This window comes from Melozone crissalis, unplaced genomic scaffold, assembly GCF_028551555.1.
Source record: "Melozone crissalis strain CALT ecotype California unplaced genomic scaffold, PUWL_Pcris_2 ptg000029l_1, whole genome shotgun sequence".
NCBI lineage: Eukaryota > Metazoa > Chordata > Aves > Passeriformes > Passerellidae > Melozone > Melozone crissalis.
In genome coordinates, this window is record NW_026535807.1 from 16,734,994 (window position 1) to 16,750,660 (window position 15,667).

Consider the following 15,667-nt stretch of genomic DNA (forward strand, 5'->3'; position numbering starts at 1 on the left):
CAGCCCTTCTACAACCACAAGCATTCCGAGGTGGACACACATGTGACCTGGTGCAAAAAGGCCCTAAGCTTGATCAGGGCCTCAGAACAACACTGAGATAGCCACAAACACCACAGCTGCTGTCAGCGATACACACGTGGCAGGCGCCAACACCTCCGTGTGGGACATCGTATCCTGAGCCAGGGGCCGAGCATCCCAACCCAAAACCACATCCCAGCAGGGCGTGGGGTTCTGATGGACACCGAGCCCACAGCACGCAGCTGCGGGCCCACAGCGCCAGTTCCTGCTGCCTCACGCCCGCAGCGGGCCGGCCCAGCCTCACTCTGTTCCCGAGCCACGGGTGACCCAAAACAAACATACACACACACGACCCCCCCGCCTCATGGATTCCGCAGCCTGCCCTCCTCTACCCCGGGCAAGCCCACCCCGGGAGCCCCTCGGGACACTCTTTGATCCTCCCACCCCACTGAGCGAGATCCCCATTATCCCAGGCGATCCCCTTTATCTCCCGAGAGACCCTCATCACCTACTCCTCCTCTTCCTCCTCCTGCTCCGCCGCTCCCGCCTCGCACAGGCCCCACGGCCGCCACGGCGAGAACCCGGAACTTCCGGTTCCCTCCTCCCGCTCGGGCACCCAGAGGATGCTGGGAATTGTAGTCTCTATCACGCGGTTCCTGCCGCCCCTTTTTAGCCGTGTCCTTGGGGCTCACGGACTACAACTCCTATGATCCCCTTTGGACCGCACCGCCTACAACTCCCATGATGCCCCACGGCGGGTCGCCGCGATGGCGGGGGTGTCGCCGCGGTCGGGGCCGGGACCGGCGGTAGGGCGGGAGGTGACCGCCCGCCGCCGGCTCCGAGCCCTTTTCCGACCCGCCTAGGCTGTGCCCGGGGGGCTGCAGGGCGGCCCCGGGAGGAGCCGCGGAGGTGGGTCCCTGCGCGCTGTCATTAAGGGGGGTCCTGGGCCTGGGTCGTGCCGGGGCTGAGGAGCGGTGACACCTCAGCGCCGGAGGGGGAAGGGTCGGGGTGGGTCCGTGCTGGGCCGGGAGAGTCCTGGGGTGAGTCCCGCCCACGGGAAGGTCAGCAGGGTGAGGAGGAAAGGTGAGGACGGGGCCCCGATCCACTCCCCAGCACGCTCTGGGGCTGTCACAGGATTTTAGTGGGGGGTCTGGCTCCCCCAGGTGCAGAGGGGGTCCCAGAAAGCTCCCTGGCACTCTCCAGGGCTGGCACAGGCTCCCCCGGATGAGGACAGAGCCCTTATCTGTTCCCCAGTGCTCTCCACTGTGGGGTGAGGATTTAGCTCCCCAGGGGACGACAGAGCTTTGACTCCAAAGTCAAAGGAACTTTGAGCCAGTTCCCCAACACGCTCCAGGGCTGTCACAGGTTTGGGGCTGGGGGCTGCATGAGCTCCCCCAGGTAAGGACAGGGCCCTGATCCACTCAGGGCTGTCACAGGACTTTGGTCTGGCTCCCCCAGGTGCAGCGTTAGTGGGATTGGATTTGGGAGCAGGAGGTGTGCTGGGGCACAGAGCAGAGCCCGGGCTCCATGAGCTTCCCCAGCAGCCAGGTTCAGAGGTACAGGCTCCTCACCAGCCTGCCTCCTGTTGCTTTCGCTTGTGCTCACTTTTGAGCTGGTTTTCCCCCAGGGAAGGGAGGAAGGAGCAGGCTGGAGGCATGGCCTCTGCTGGAGAGGGCACCCAGCTCCTGGGCTGATGCCAAATGTGCCAGCTCACAAGGAGTGTCACCAGCCTCGTCCCATGGCAGCCACCTAACCCGGTCCCAGGAGGGTCATAAACCCCTCCCTTTGCAAACACGAGGCCTCTGGGATCTCAGGTGTGGGGACAGGACCCATCCAGGGCCGTGGCCCTTCCCCCTCGCTGTGCAGGGAGCCTGAGCAGCTTTCACAGGGGAAATCGGGGCCAAGCCTGGATGAAAGGTGCCGTGGCCAGGGCCTGGAAAGAGCTGGGGCTGCGTGAGAGAGGAAATCCTGCTGGATTAGAGCAGCTTTCCTGACATCTCACCAGGGCTCGGAGCTGCCTGCTGAGCCAGCGGGATTGGGCCACGGGTGCTGGCCTGGCCCCGCTGGAGAGCAGAGCAGTTCAGGGCCTGCTTTGAAAGTGAGGGGACACAGGGCTGACACTGTGGGTCACATGCAGGTCCTGCCCCGAGGAATGGCTGCAGATGTCCATAAGAAGAAAAGCTGGGAAGTGCCCAATGGGTCCCTGGCGCTAGGAGATGGGCAGCACACAGAGAGGTCCGAGAGCCCCACGCCGGGGCTGGCACAGGGCACAGAGCCAGGTATGGAGCACAGCTCACCAAGGGGGGAGGCAAGGGGGGGGAAGGAGCAGTTCTTCATGTGAGCTGGGACCTCCACAGCCCTGTGGGCAGGGGGAGAGGGGCCCACTCATCACCAGCAGGACCTGCACCCACTGGGTGCTGTGGGATGGGGAGGGGAGACAGGTCCCCTCTGCATCCTTCCCCCACGTGGGGGACACGTGGACGGATGGATGCTGCACGGCCGCTGTTCCCAGGGGCGGGCCAGGAGGGAGCCATGTTCGTGCACACCCGCTCCTACGAGGACCTGACCAGTCCTGAGGACGGGGCGGCCGCGGCGCGGAGCCCAGAGGAGAGGCGGGGGGAGCCGGCCGAGCAGAGCAGCATGGAGCAGATCAGCAAGGACTTCAGCGAGCTGAGCACGCAGCTCACGGGCATGGCCCTCGACCTGGACGAGGAGATGAGGGCGGGCAAGGAGGGGAAGCTGGAGCCATCCCCGCAGACCGCCCGGCGCGACTCGGTGCTGTCGGGGAAGGAGGAGGAGGACGTGACCATGGACGCCTGGCGCTCGCACCGGAAGCACGTCTTCGTGCTGAGCGAGGCGGGCAAGCCTGTGTACTCCCGCTATGGCTCTGAGGAGGCCCTGTCCAGCACCATGGGCGTCATGATGGCCCTGGTGTCCTTCCTGGAGGCCGAGAAAAACGCCATCCGGTCCATCCATGCAGGTACTGCCCCGGGGGGAAGGGGATGGGGGGGTCACGGCCATGCCACCGTGGGCCATGCCATCTGTCCCTGGGGTTGCTGGGGGGAGAGGCTGCAGCCTGGCTGTAGCCCTGGGGAGCCAGGCTCACAGGTCTGCCCCCCGGGCGCTCCCTCCCAAGCAGATGGCTACAAGGTGGTCTTCGTACGAAGGAGCCCGCTGGTGCTGGTGGCAGTGGCACGCACCCGGCAGTCGGAGCAGGAGATTGCCCACGAGCTGCTCTACATCTACTACCAGATTCTGAGCCTGCTCACCTGGACCCAGCTCAACCACATCTTCCAGCAGAAGCAGAACTATGACCTGCGCCGGCTCCTGGCTGGCTCCGAGCGCATCACCGACAACCTGCTGGACCTCATGGCCCACGACCCCAGCTTCCTGATGGGCGCCGTGCGCTGCCTGCCCCTGGCCGCCAGCGTCCGGGACGCTGTCAACAGCAGCCTGCAGCAGGCCAAGGCCAAGAGCCTGGTGTTTTCCATTCTGCTGTCTGGGAACCAGCTGGTGTCTCTCGTGAGGAAGAAGGATCAGTTCCTTCACCCCATTGACCTCCATCTGCTCTTTAACCTCATCAGCTCTTCTTCCTCTTTCCGGGAGGGCGAAGCCTGGACTCCCATTTGCCTCCCTAAGTTCAACTCCAGCGGTTTCTTCCACGCCCACATCTCCTACCTGGAGCAGGAGATGGACCTGTGCCTGCTGCTGGTCTCCACTGACCGTGAGGACTTCTTCACCGTGTCCGACTGCAAGCGGCGCTTCCAGGAGCGGCTGCGGCGGCGGGGGGTGCAGCACGCTCTGCACGAGGCCCTGCGCACCCCCTTCTACAGCGTCGCCCAGGTGGGCATCCCCGACCTCCGGCACTTCATCTACAAGTCCAAGAGCTCCGGGCTCTTCACCAGGTGAGGCCTTGGGGAAGCGCTGGGCCAAGGCCGTGGCACGTGGCACGGGCCAAGCCCCTTCTCCATTGGGTTAATGGGGTGCTGTGTTCCTGCAGCCCCGAGATTGAGGCTCCCTACGTGCAGGAGGAGGAGAAGGAGAGGCTCTTGGGGCTTTACCAGTACCTGCACAGTCGGGCCCACAACTCCTCACGGCCCCTGAAGAACATCTATTTCACAGGCCCCCGCGAGAACCTCCTGGCGTGGGTAAGGCCGTTGGTGGGTTTGGTGAGCCTGTCTTTTGTGGTCCTGCAGGGTGGGGAAAGGGGGTGGTAACGCTGCACAGCACCAGCTCCGTGCCCCCCAGGGAGGACCCCAGCCTATGCATGGTCCTTTTGAGAGTGAGCTTGCCCCTGTGGGAGGGAGGGACAGGCAGGGGTAGCAGTGGGAGCTGGTGAATTCCAGCACCAAGGGCTGTGCCATGCCCTGTTGAAAAACCCACTGTGGGGCAAACCCCAGGGTTTGGTTCTCCCACTTCTGAGCAAACAAGATGCCACCCATTTAGGATACCCCACTGCCACTTTGTGTCCCTGCACTGGAGCCCCTCTGCCCACTGCTGGTAGCCCATGGCGGGAAGAAGGAGTGCCAGCCCCAGGTGGGGCACAGTCCTGGTCCCAGCACGTGTCCTGTCCTTCTCCCAGGTAACCAATGCCTTTGAGCTCTACGTGTGCTACAGTCCCCTGGGGACCAAGGCCGGCGCCATCAATGCTGTCAACAAGCTCATGAAGTGGATCCGCAAGGAGGAAGACCGACTCTTCATCCTCACGCCCCAGACGTACTGAGGGCATCACCCAGGGCATGGAGGCAGCTGGGAGAGCCCCCGCTGTGCTGGGGAGCCCATTCCCAGGGATTCCCGGGCTGTGTGTCCAGGGGAGAGGGCATGGTGGGACCCCAGAGCACAGGGAAACCCCACCTGCAGGACTGTCCAGCCTGGTTGGTAGAGATGGGGTGCACAGGAAAGGGAAGGGGATGAACAGGACTTTCTCTCAGCTGCAGGCAGTGCCCCAGCTGGGGGTCCTGCTCTTCCTCCACAGTCCTCAGCTCCATCGTTTGTTGTGAGGGTCCTGGAGTGGGGCTGCTGGTACCCCAGGTTACTAGAGGGGAGCAGAGTGCTCCCTGTGCCTGGCACCTCCCTTCTCTGACATCCTGTGGCTGTGCCAAGGGTGGGGGTCCCCAGGGGAGATGTGGCAGCACTCAGGGGAGCCCTATGTTGCTGTGCCTGCAGATGGCAGGTGACACTGTCCCGGCAAGGGACAGGGCTGGCCTGGGGCACACACTGCTCCTCTCCCTGCCTTGGGGGATCTGGACCCCCCAAGTGCCAAGGAGCCTCTGCAGCCCCAGAGTGGGTTTGCCCCCCTGGCATCTGTATGAGCCTGGACCCTTCCCACTGTGGCTGTGAAAAGGGTGTCTGTCCCTGGGGATGCTGGCAGGCAGGGTGGGTCAGCAGGGTCCTGCCCACCTCACCACAGGGACACAGGGCAGCTCCAGAGAGCCAAGGTGCCGAGGTGTTTGTCAGGCTGCTTGTGGGCTCGTGGTTCTGGCTGTGGGTTGTGGATCCTGAAGGGGCAGCTCAAGCACATCTCCTTGGAGACCCCCCCCAGTACAGGGCCATGGAGCTCCCCAGCCCATAAAGAGTTTTCTCCTTGGCACGGGAGCACCTGTCCCCCAAATCCAGCCCCTCGAGCCAGCTACTGAGCTTCCTGCACCTCCCTGGCCACCCCAGGCACTGGTGTGGGGCTGAGCACCTGTGAACAGCCCAACTCCATGTCTTGAGGCTGAGTAGCGCTGGAATAGATGTCAGAGGAGGGGCAGAGCCAGCAGGGTGACACCCTGGCACACAGGGAACTGGGAAGGATCCGGCAGGGCTAGCACAGGGATCTGCTCCTGTATTTATGCTCCTGCCAGAGTGTAATCGCTTGTCTTTGCTCATAAACATTATCTGGACCCTAAGTTGAGTCTTGTCGCATTCCTGTATGTTCACTGGAGTGGGGGGATGACCAAGCTGGGCGGGAAGTTTACTCCAAGTTTGGTACAGTGCAGTCCAGCCCCGGGGATCCGCTGGGAGCCAGGAAAGCTGCCGGGGAGCGGTGCGGGGCTGCCGGGGTTGTGCTGGCAGGAGGCGGCGCTGACTGGAGATTGGGAGCGGCAAAATCCCCGGGCTGAGCTGGCCCCGGCCAGCTCATGTCGAAACCGAGAGGCGCAGTCGGAGGAAGGAGCTCTTGGGTAAGGCCCGGAGCCAGCGGAACTGCCGGGCCTTGCACAACGCGGGGCGGGAGCCTGGGGGCCGGGGCTGGCCCGGCGGCAGGCACAGGGCACTTTCGGCAGGCTCAGCCCCTCCTGGGACCAAAGTCCCCGGCGCCCCGCTCACCTGGAGGAGAGGTCCACGTGCAAAGCTGGGGTTCACGGCCCAGCCTCTGAGGGCAAATCCATGCGTGGATCGGGATGTAAAGAATCTTCCCACATCCCTACGAACAGCAGTCACTCCCAGAGGTGCTGGCACCTCCTGCCACTGCAGGCAGACAGGGAGGAAAGGGACATAAGACACAGAATGGGCACAACAGAAATAACCCTCACAGCTGCCCTAGCAAAGCTGTGGCTCCCCCAGCCCTGCTCTTTTCTCCCAGCTGGGAGCTCTGGTGCTGAGCCTGCCGCACCCTGAGGTGCCCTGTTGGCCTGGAAGCGAGCAGCGAACGTGGTGCTGCCGCGGGGAAGCGGCAATTTCCATTCCAAGTGTCGGGGTGTCAGCTGTCCCTGTGGCAGCGGGCTGGGGGCTGCGGCCGAGGGGCTACAGGGTACTGGCATGCAGGACCCCACTCGTACGCAGGGATGCTGCTGGCAGCCACCTCCCAGCCACGGGGAACCCCCGACGGCCCCCCGGACCTGCAGCGAGGCAGAGCGCCAGCCCTGCGCCCGTGCTCCGATCAGCGGCCCCGACTCACAGCCGTGCCCCTCTCGGGCACCGCGCCCAGCCGTGCCTCTCCCCGGGAGTGCCCAGCGGTGCCCCGATCTCCTCGTTCCCCCGCACACCCCCGGGCTGCGTGTGCCGGTGCCGGCCCTCGGGGAGCCCCGGGCGGCGGGACCCGCCCATCCCGTCCCGCCCCGTCCCGTCCCGCCTCGCCTGCTCCGTCCCGGCCCCGCTCCGCCCTGTCCCGGCACGGCGCGGCACCGCACGGCACGGCAGCGCCCAGGTGCGCGCCCTGCCGCCCGGCACCGCTCGGATCGGACCGGACCGGACAGGACGGATGGGGCAGGGGCAGCCGGAGCCCGTGGAGATCCCGGACCTGGTGAGCTGCGGTGGGGCCGGGGGTGGAGGCCGGGAGTAGTTCGGGGTCCCGTTCCCGGGAGGCTGGCGGGGGCCTTGTCCTAGTCCCGCAGGGATCCCCCGTCCCTGTTGCTGTCCCGGAGGCTGGGAGGGTCCCTATCGCCGTCCCCGGAATGGGTCATTGCAGGGCAGAGATGCCCCGGGGTGACAGGCAGCGTCTGTAGGTGGCAGAAGGCAGGATTTGTCCCTCTGCCACAGGCAGCTTGGCATCACCTCCTACTCGTGGTATTTCGGAAGAGGTTTGGTATGACTGATCCTCCCTCGGCACTACCCATCGTCATCTGGCCCCTGGGAACCCTGGCAGCCCCAACTGACACCCGGCTGTGGCTGTGCCCAGGCCCCCACCTAAAATAAGCGAGTAAAACCCTTCCTTTTTTATTTTGGCAGATGCAATGGTGGCCCATCCTCCATCCGTTCTGAGCCTGCTGGGTGCTGAGCACCGTCGATAACCCTACACCAGTGGCACTGCACAGCATGGGCCTGTCGTGCTGTGTGTGCCTCTGGCTGCTGCTCGCCCTGGCCCTGCTGGGTGCCGGTGCCTGGCAGTGTCCCCGCATCCCTTACAGCTCCACCAGGAACTTCTCCATCCCCTACACACTGCCCAGCCTCGATGCTGGCAGCCTCATCCAGAATGTTGCTGTCTTCACCGACTCCGACGGCCCAGTCACTGTCTTTGTGGCCGTCCGCAACCGCATCCTTTTGGTCAGCCCCGAGCTGCGCCTGCTCTCCGTCCTTGTCACCGGCCCAGTGGGCAGTGCCAAGTGTGAGATCTGTCGCCTGTGCCCAGCCACCACAGATGGCCCTGAGGACACGGACAATGTCCTGTTGCTGCTGGACCCGCTGGAGCCATGGCTGTACAGCTGTGGCACGGCACAGCATGGGCTGTGCTATCAGCACCAGCTGGAGGTGCGGGACGGTAAGGTGGCCATCACAGCCACACACTGCCTGTACTCGGCCACGGGCAACAGCCCTGCCTTCTGCCCTGACTGTGTGGTCAGCCCACTGGGGACCAGTGCCACTGTGGTGGCCACCTCCTACGCCTCCATCTTCTACCTCGGCTCCACCATTGACAGCAGCGTGGCAGCACGGTACAGCCCACAGTCGGTGTCCATCCGACGCCTGAAGGGCACCTTGGATGGCTTTTCAAATGACTTCCAGTGGCTGACGGTGCTGCCACAATACCGCGACAACTACACCATCCACTACGTGCACTCCTTTGCCGACGGGGACCACGTGTATTTCCTGATGGTGCAGCCGGAGCGGCCGGGATCAGCCGCGTACCACACGCGCCTGGCGCGGCTCAGCACCCACGAGCGTCACTTGCGCCGCTACCGCGAGCTCGTCCTCGACTGCCGCTTTGAGTCTAAGCGCCGGCGCCGGCGCAGCGGCGAGGAGGATGCCGAGAGGGACATCGCCTACAACGTGCTGCAGGCAGCCCACGCTGCCCGGCCCGGCGCACGGCTGGCCCGCGACCTCGGCATCAACGACACCGACACGGTGCTCTTCGGTGCCTTCGCCGAGAGCCGCCCGGAGAGCCCGGTGCCACAGGAGAACTCGGCCGTCTGCGCCTTCCCCCTGCGCCTCCTCAACCAGGCCATGGAGGAGGGCATGAAGAAGTGCTGCGGTACCGGGCACCAGCCGCTGCGGCGGGGGCTCAGTTTCTTCCAGCCGGTGGAGTACTGCCCACACAATGTGAGTGCTCCACCCTGCTCCGCGTCCTGCCTGGGGACCCTGGGGGTTGGCTGGGATGTGGGAGAGTGTGTTCAGGAGCTGGGAAACACTGGTATAGCGGGGTGGATGGTGGGGCGGGGTAGGGCAGGGCAGGGCAGGGGGAGAGCGGCATCACCCAGGTGTGAGTCAGCCCAGCATCCACCCACCACCTGCTGCAGGGGCTGCTGTGTTCCGGCAGCCCCGGCTGCACCGAGGAGGCCAGGTGAGGGTGGGGATCCTGTGAGCCCCCCATGGTACATGTGCCAGCACATGGGCACACTGCCCCATGTCATGCCTTGGGCCAATTCTTCTCCTGGCATGGCCTCCCCGGCAGCCTCGACTCCGGCCCCCGTAGTGACTGTCCCTGGACCCCAGCCACCTTCTCCGGCTTGTTTATGTGTGGGGGGCGGGAAAGCCACAGGGCCTCGGTGCTTGGCAGGCTGGATGTGTGAGGTGCGGGCTGCTCCTGCCTTGTCCCCCAGCCCCAGCCACCACCTTCTGTGGGCAAATAAACCGCAGGCGGAAGTGCAATTAGTCACCGGGGTTCCTCGTCGGCCACGGCCGCGGGGCAAGAACACCGTGTCCCAGGTACAAGCCCCGGCACGGCCAGGATGCAGATGGGTGGGCACTCTGGCAGGGCCCCTCGTCCCAGCACGTGACACGAGTTTTGGTGTCCTCAGCCAGGCTCAGGGCAAGGTGCAGCCAAATCCCCTCCTCTTCCTGCACAGGGCAGACAGCTCACTGTGGCTGACTCACTCTGTAGCAGGAGAAACTCAGAGGGGACCTGAGCCCCTCTGCATTGGGAGTGTCCAGTGGGGACCCCATGGGTCCTGGTGTCCCTCTTCCACCCCAGCCCCTTGCTGAGCTCCAGGGCTCAGGCAACACTGGGGTTGGAGTGAGCATCCTGTGGTGCCAGCACAAATAACTATATCCAGATGAGGTGGGAAGGGAGGGCAGGATCTGATGACACATAGGGGACTGAGGGAAGGCCTGCCAATGTGGTTTAGTCTCCAAAATTTTCCCAGCCTGGAGGGAAACTTAAGCAATCTGGTGCTGCCCCAAAATATCTCACAGATCAAGCTGGTGCCTGCCTGTGAGGGTGTGGGAGTCGGAGTGCCAGGGCCAGCTTCAAGTCACTCACCCCATGTTTGGCCACAGGTGAACCTGTCAGCACCGGTGGTCGACACCAGCTGCTGGGATCAGCCCACCCTCGTCCCTGCTGCCTCCCACAAAGTGGACCTGTTCAACGGGCAGCTGACAGGTGTCCTGCTCACCTCCCTCTTTGTCACCGCCATGGGGGATGTCACTGTGGCCCACCTGGGCACAGCAGAAGGACGCGTCTTCCAGGTGGGATGGGGGGGGTCAGGTGGGATGGCAGGTCCTGGCAGGCTGTGGGGTATGCTCAGCCCCCTGCTCTGTCCTGCTGCAGATGGTGCTCCAGCGCTCCAGCTCCTACCTTCTGACCTTGTCCAACTTCTCCCTGGGAGAGCCGGGGCCAGTGCGGGGTGCCATGGGGCTGCAGAGCCGCTCGCTGTTCTTCACTGCTGGCACCAAGGTGAGTGGGGGCTCTGAGGGGCATGGGGTGGGCATGGAGCTCCATGTGTCCCCCTCACCTCCACTCTCCGTCCCCAGGTGTGGCTCCTGAACGTCACTGGCCCTGGCTGTCGCCACTTCTCCACGTGCCAGCGCTGCCTGCGGGCCGAGCGCTTCATGGGCTGTGGCTGGTGTGGGGATGGGTGCAGGCGCCGCCACGAGTGCCCCGGCCGCTGGGTCCAGGACAGCTGCCCACCCGTCCTCACCGACGTAGGTCTGCGCTGTGTCCCCCTGCTCCTCACAGCTCCCAGCACTCAAATGGGGTGGCGTGTGGTGGGACCCCCTCCCGGGGATGGGTGCTGTGCTCCTCAGAGAAGGTATGACCCGAACAGTCACTGCACTTTGGGGTGACACCGGTGCCTCTCCCACAGTTTCACCCCCGGAGCGCCCCGCTGCGGGGTCGGACACGGGTGACGCTCTGTGGAATGACCTTCCGCTCCCGCCTGGAGCCCGATCCCTGCCGCAGCCCCCGCGGTGCCTGCCGGGTGGCAGTGGGACGGCGAGGCTGCACCGTGCTGCCGGAGGAGAGCGAGAGCTTCAGGTGTGCAGCGGGGCTGGGACAGAACAGCAGCAGGGAGGGCTCCGGGGCTGCCCCCGGCCTGGGGCTGATCCCCGTCACTGTCCCGCAGATCCCTGCCCACCTCGCGCCGCAAGGAGTTTGTGGATGTGCTGGTGTGTGAGCTGGAGCCGGGGGGCCCGGCAGCCCTGGGGGGCCCAGCCGACGTGGTGCTCACTGTGGAGGAGCCCCCCAGACCCTCTGGCTTCCGAGTCTACGGCTCCTCCACCCTCGGTGGCTTCGTCTTCGTGGTACGGTTCCACACCGGCAGTGCCCCTGGCAGGGTCGGGGGGGGTTTGGCTCCTTCACCTGTCCCACTGACCCCATCTCTGCTCAGGAGCCCCACGTCAGTGCCCTGCATCCCCCGTTCGGCCCCCGGGGGGGTGGCACCCACCTCTCACTCCATGGCAAACACCTCTCGGCAGGGAGCAGCTGGCGGGTGATGATCAATGGCTCCGAGTGTGCCCTGAGTGGGCAGCCCAGGTACGCCCCTGCCCTGCCCCTGGCACTGCGGGGTCCCCAGCACGGGACGGGCACGGGGAGCCCCTGCAGTCCCGCTGTCCCCCAGCCACGGCCGTCGTGTCTCCAGGCAGGACAATGGGACAATCCAATGCACGGCTCCCGCCGCCGGGGGCCTGGGTGCAGCCCGGGTAGCCCTGTGGATCGACAGGCAGGAGTTCCCGGCCCCCGTGCCCTTCCAGTACCGCCCGGACCCCGCCGTGTCCGCCGTCGTCCCCAGCTGCAGCTATGAGTGAGTGCCTGGGCTCCCTTCCCCGGAGTGAGGGACAGCCCTGTCCTGCCACTGCCCTGGGCTGGACGAGGTGCTGGCAATTGCAGGCACCCTGGGGACCATGTGCACCCCGGGGAACCTGATCCCTGCCCACTGCAGGGGCTCGCTGCTCACCATCGTCGGCACCCACCTGGACTCCGTGTATCGCGCCAAGATCCGCTTTGAAGCCGCTGGTGTGGTTACCCAAGCCACGGTGAGCACCGGGGTGCGGGGCCATCGCCCCCCGGCCCTGCCCACCCCACCTGGGCAATCCCCCGGGCACATCCCGAGCCCAGCTCAGCACCTCCCTGCCCACAGGAGTGTAAGGACCCGCTGGCACCGGACCGGCTGCTGTGCCACAGCCCAGCCTTCCCCTTCGAGAGCAACGTGGAGGTGGTGCCGGGGAACCTGAGCGTGCTGCTGGACGGCGCCGACGGCCGCTGGCTCTTCCGCCTCCGCTACTACTCCCGGCCCAAGGTGTACCCCTTGGAGCAGGAGGGCAGGCGGCTCCGCCTCAAGCCCGGCGAGGATGAGATCGAAGTGCACGTACGTGGGGCGGCGGGGTGAGCCGGAGCAGGGGTCCCGCTGCCAGGACCCCCGGGCTCACGGTGCTCTATCTGGGCAGCAACTGGGGCTGGATGCCGTGGCCACCTGCATGAACATCACCATGACGGTGGGGGGCCTGGACTGCCACCCCAGCGTCCTGAAGAACGAGGTGACATGCCGCCTGCCCCGCGAGCTGCGCCTGCCCCCGGCTGGGGCTCCCGTGGAGGTAGGAACCCCCCGGGTGGGCAAACACCCGCCCTAGTGTCCCCCGCCCCATCCCTGCTGAGCCCCTGATCCTCCAGGTGTGTGTGAACGGAGCCTGCGAGGCGCTGGGCTGGGTTCTGTCCCCCCCGACATCGCTGGACCTGGCCGCCAGCCTGGCTCTGGGCACCGGCATCACCTTCCTGCTCTGCTGCGTGCTGGCGGCCGTGCTGTTCCGCTGGCGCTGGAAGAAGAGGCGGGGTGAGTGCCGTGCTCGCCGGGCACTCTGATGCCCCAGACCCTGCCACGCCACCCCGTACCCACCCCATTGCTGCCTGCAGGGACGGAGAACCTGGAGCTGCTGGCGCAGCCCGGCCGCAGCGACCCCCCCGTCACCACCCAGCGCCCCGGCGTGGACTACAGAGAGGTGCTGGGTAAGTGGGGGCCGCCGGTGGGTGGCGGGGTGCTGGGTGCTGGGTGCTGCCAGCCCTGACCCGCCTCTGCCTGTCCCGGCAGTGCTGAGCACGGCGGGCACTCCCGGGCCCGTGGGGCCCCGCGCACGAGTCACCGGCGCCGGTGCCAATGGCAGTGCTGGGGCTGGGGCTGGTGCGGCGGGCGGGGGATCCCCCATGCCCCTGCTCAGGGCCACGTCCTGCTGCCTGGAGGATCTGCGGCCGGAGCTGCTGGAGGAAGTGAAGGACATCCTCATCCCCGAGGAGCGGCTTGTCACCCACCGCCACCAGGTCATCGGCAAAGGTGACTCCTTGGCACCCCGATTCGGCTGTGGCCTCACCTGCCCATTGTGTGTGGTGCCAGCTTTGTGTCACCCGTCCCTGCAGGGCACTTTGGCAGCGTCTACCATGGCACCTACACGGACCCGCTGCTCGGGGACCTGCACTGCGCTGTCAAGTCCCTGCACCGTGAGTAGCCCCCCCTCCCCGTGCGTGCTCCCATGGCACAGCAGCGGCGCGGCCACAGCTCGGCTCTCCGCAGGCATCACGGACCTGGAGGAGGTGGAGGAGTTCCTGCGCGAGGGCATCCTCATGAAGAGCTTCCACCACCCGCAGGTGCTCTCGCTGCTGGGGGTGTGCCTGCCCCGCCACGGGCTGCCCCTCGTCGTCCTGCCCTACATGCGCCACGGGGACCTGCGCCAGTTCATCCGCAGCCAGGAGCGGGTAGGGGGCACCCCAGGGGCGGTGGGCAGTGATGGGTGCCAAGGCCTCCATGCTCACCACTCCCATCTCGCAGAGCCCCACAATGAAGGAGCTCATCGGCTTCGGGCTGCAGGTGGCCCTGGGCATGGAGTACCTGGCCCAGAAGAAGTTTGTGCATCGGGACCTGGCAGCCAGGAACTGCATGTAAGTGTGGCTGTGCCCTCCAGACCTCCCCCCCAGGGTACCCGCCGGGGTCTGGGGGTGCCCAGGAGTCCCCACCTCCCCCGGTGTGCTGCAGGCTGGACGAGACGCTGACAGTAAAGGTGGCTGACTTTGGTCTGGCACGGGACGTGTTCGGCAAGGAGTACTACAGCATCCAGCAGCACCGCCACGCCAAGCTGCCTGTCAAGTGGATGGCACTGGAGAGCCTCCAGACCCAAAAATTCACCACCAAGTCTGATGTGGTAGGCATGATCCCCCCCTCCCCGTCCCGTCCCTCATCTCCATCCTGCCTGTGCCCCATGGCAGCTCTCTCCTCGGCAGTGGTCCTTCGGGGTGCTCATGTGGGAGCTGCTGACGCGCGGGGCAGCGCCGTACTCCGGGGTGGACCCCTACGACATGGCGCACTACCTGCTGCAGGGGAGGCGCCTGCCACAGCCCTCCCACTGCCCCGACACCCTGTGAGTGCAGCTGGGCTGGGCGGGGTGGCAGGGGCTGTCCCGGGGCTGCAGCACTGACCGGGTGTGGTGCAGGTACCGGGTGATGCTGAGCTGCTGGGCGCCGGCGCCCGAGGACAGGCCGTCCTTCACCGGGCTGGTGGGCGAGCTGGAGCGTGTCCTGGCCACGCTGGATGGGGAGCACTATGTCAACCTGACTGTCACCTACACCAACCTGGACTGGGGTCCTGCCTTTCCCCCTGCTCCCCCGGGGCAGCTGCCTGATCGCGAGGATGAGGATAAACATAATGAGGAGGAAGAAGAGGAGAAGGAAGAAGAGGAGGACGACGACACATCTGTGTGCTGAAGGGATTCCCTGCACCATGGGGTCTCCCAGAACCCCATGCACCATAGGCACACTCCCTGAGGAGGGATGCAGTGTGCAGGCAGATGCTATGGGGCACCCTCCCTATGGGATGCATGCTGGGAGGCAGCTGGGTGCTGTGGAGTGTGGAGTGCTCCCCCATGGCTCACACCCAGACCCTGCTGGCTGCTGCCCACAGGATGCTGGCGGCTCAGTCCTGCGCTGGCTGGGTGGTGAGAGGCTCAGCCCCACAGTGATGAGTCTGTGCTCTGGGGTCTGGACTCAGTCCCACAGTGGATGTGTGCTGTGAGGCCCCATACCCAGCGGGTGTTGTTGGGTGGCCTGGCCTTCCCAGGGCTCCCGTGGAGTTTCCAGACCCTGGGCTGCTCAAATCACTCATTAAAAACTAATTATATTTTTTTCCCTGGCTGAGGCTGTGTCTTTGAGGGGGCTGTGCCCCAGGTTGGCAGCACCCTCGTGCCCCTGCATGGGTGAGGTGTCTCCCCACCCACTCCTGGAGCACCCACCTCATGGGACACACTGAGGAGGGGGCACTCACTGTTGCTGTGCCAGGGAAAGGAGGGCATCTGCACAATGGTGCTGCTGTGGCCACCCTCATGTGGAACCATCCCCCATTGCCTGCCACGCCAAGGTCCCACTTTGCACCCTGAGTCCCACCATGGCCCTCTAACCTTGGGATGTTTAGGAGGCTTTTGCTAAAAGTCCTCCTCCCAGCCACATCCAGCCCGTGGCCAGGGTGGCTGTGAGGCACGAGGCATGTGAGGGGTACCATCCTCCTGGGCATGGGGTGACGATGCCCCTGCAGTCCTGGCATAT

The 15,667-nt window shown here is 65.5% G+C and overlaps 3 protein-coding genes across 5 annotated transcripts in view; 2 read left to right on the top strand and 1 right to left on the bottom strand.

The window, feature by feature from the left end:
- Nucleotides 1–586, bottom strand: part of RBM6 (RNA binding motif protein 6) — a 58,012-nt gene extending 57,426 nt beyond the window's left edge. For 2 of the 3 annotated variants that reach the window (XM_054281267.1, XM_054281264.1), the window contains exon 1: nucleotides 527–586. The gene's annotated coding sequence lies outside the window, so the exon portion shown is untranslated. The remainder of the gene's footprint in view (nucleotides 1–526) is intronic. The other variant, XM_054281265.1, reaches the window with a different exon arrangement.
- Nucleotides 587–776: 190 nt separating this feature from the next.
- On the top strand, nucleotides 777–5,731 carry MON1A (MON1 homolog A, secretory trafficking associated). Its single transcript, XM_054280924.1, has 6 exons — nucleotides 777–927; nucleotides 2,156–2,297; nucleotides 2,531–2,998; nucleotides 3,158–3,923; nucleotides 4,019–4,166; nucleotides 4,601–5,731. Exons 2-6 carry the CDS (start codon nucleotides 2,171–2,173, stop codon nucleotides 4,739–4,741), a joined length of 1,650 nt encoding a protein of 549 aa, XP_054136899.1. The 5' UTR covers nucleotides 777–927; nucleotides 2,156–2,170; the 3' UTR covers nucleotides 4,742–5,731.
- A 2,024-nt stretch (nucleotides 5,732–7,755) lies between these two features.
- MST1R (macrophage stimulating 1 receptor) lies at nucleotides 7,756–14,833 on the top strand. Its single transcript, XM_054281078.1, has 20 exons — nucleotides 7,756–8,973; nucleotides 10,150–10,338; nucleotides 10,421–10,546; nucleotides 10,624–10,794; nucleotides 10,956–11,125; nucleotides 11,214–11,391; nucleotides 11,478–11,623; nucleotides 11,730–11,891; nucleotides 12,030–12,123; nucleotides 12,228–12,455; nucleotides 12,535–12,681; nucleotides 12,758–12,917; nucleotides 12,998–13,090; nucleotides 13,173–13,412; nucleotides 13,496–13,576; nucleotides 13,650–13,831; nucleotides 13,905–14,014; nucleotides 14,109–14,274; nucleotides 14,354–14,490; nucleotides 14,563–14,833. The coding sequence occupies exons 1-20, from the start codon at nucleotides 7,756–7,758 to the stop codon at nucleotides 14,831–14,833; spliced, it is 4,269 nt and encodes a 1,422-aa protein (XP_054137053.1).
- Nucleotides 14,834–15,667: the final 834 nt, after the last annotated feature.

Bases quoted from the DNA above. Each gene is read 5' to 3' on its own strand.
- MON1A (XM_054280924.1), top strand. From the start codon at position 2,171: ATGGCTGCAGATGTCCATAAGAAGAAAAGCTGGGAAGTGCCCAATGGG. The intron at 2,999-3,157 runs GTACTGCCCCGG...CCTCCCAAGCAG, and splicing joins CATCCGGTCCATCCATGCAG to ATGGCTACAAGGTGGTCTTC. The intron at 3,924-4,018 runs GTGAGGCCTTGG...GTGTTCCTGCAG, and splicing joins AGCTCCGGGCTCTTCACCAG to CCCCGAGATTGAGGCTCCCT.
- MST1R (XM_054281078.1), top strand. From the start codon at position 7,756: ATGGGCCTGTCGTGCTGTGTGTGCCTCTGGCTGCTGCTCGCCCTGGCC. The intron at 12,456-12,534 runs GTACGTGGGGCG...CTATCTGGGCAG, and splicing joins AGGATGAGATCGAAGTGCAC to CAACTGGGGCTGGATGCCGT. The intron at 14,275-14,353 runs GTAGGCATGATC...TCTCCTCGGCAG, and splicing joins TCACCACCAAGTCTGATGTG to TGGTCCTTCGGGGTGCTCAT.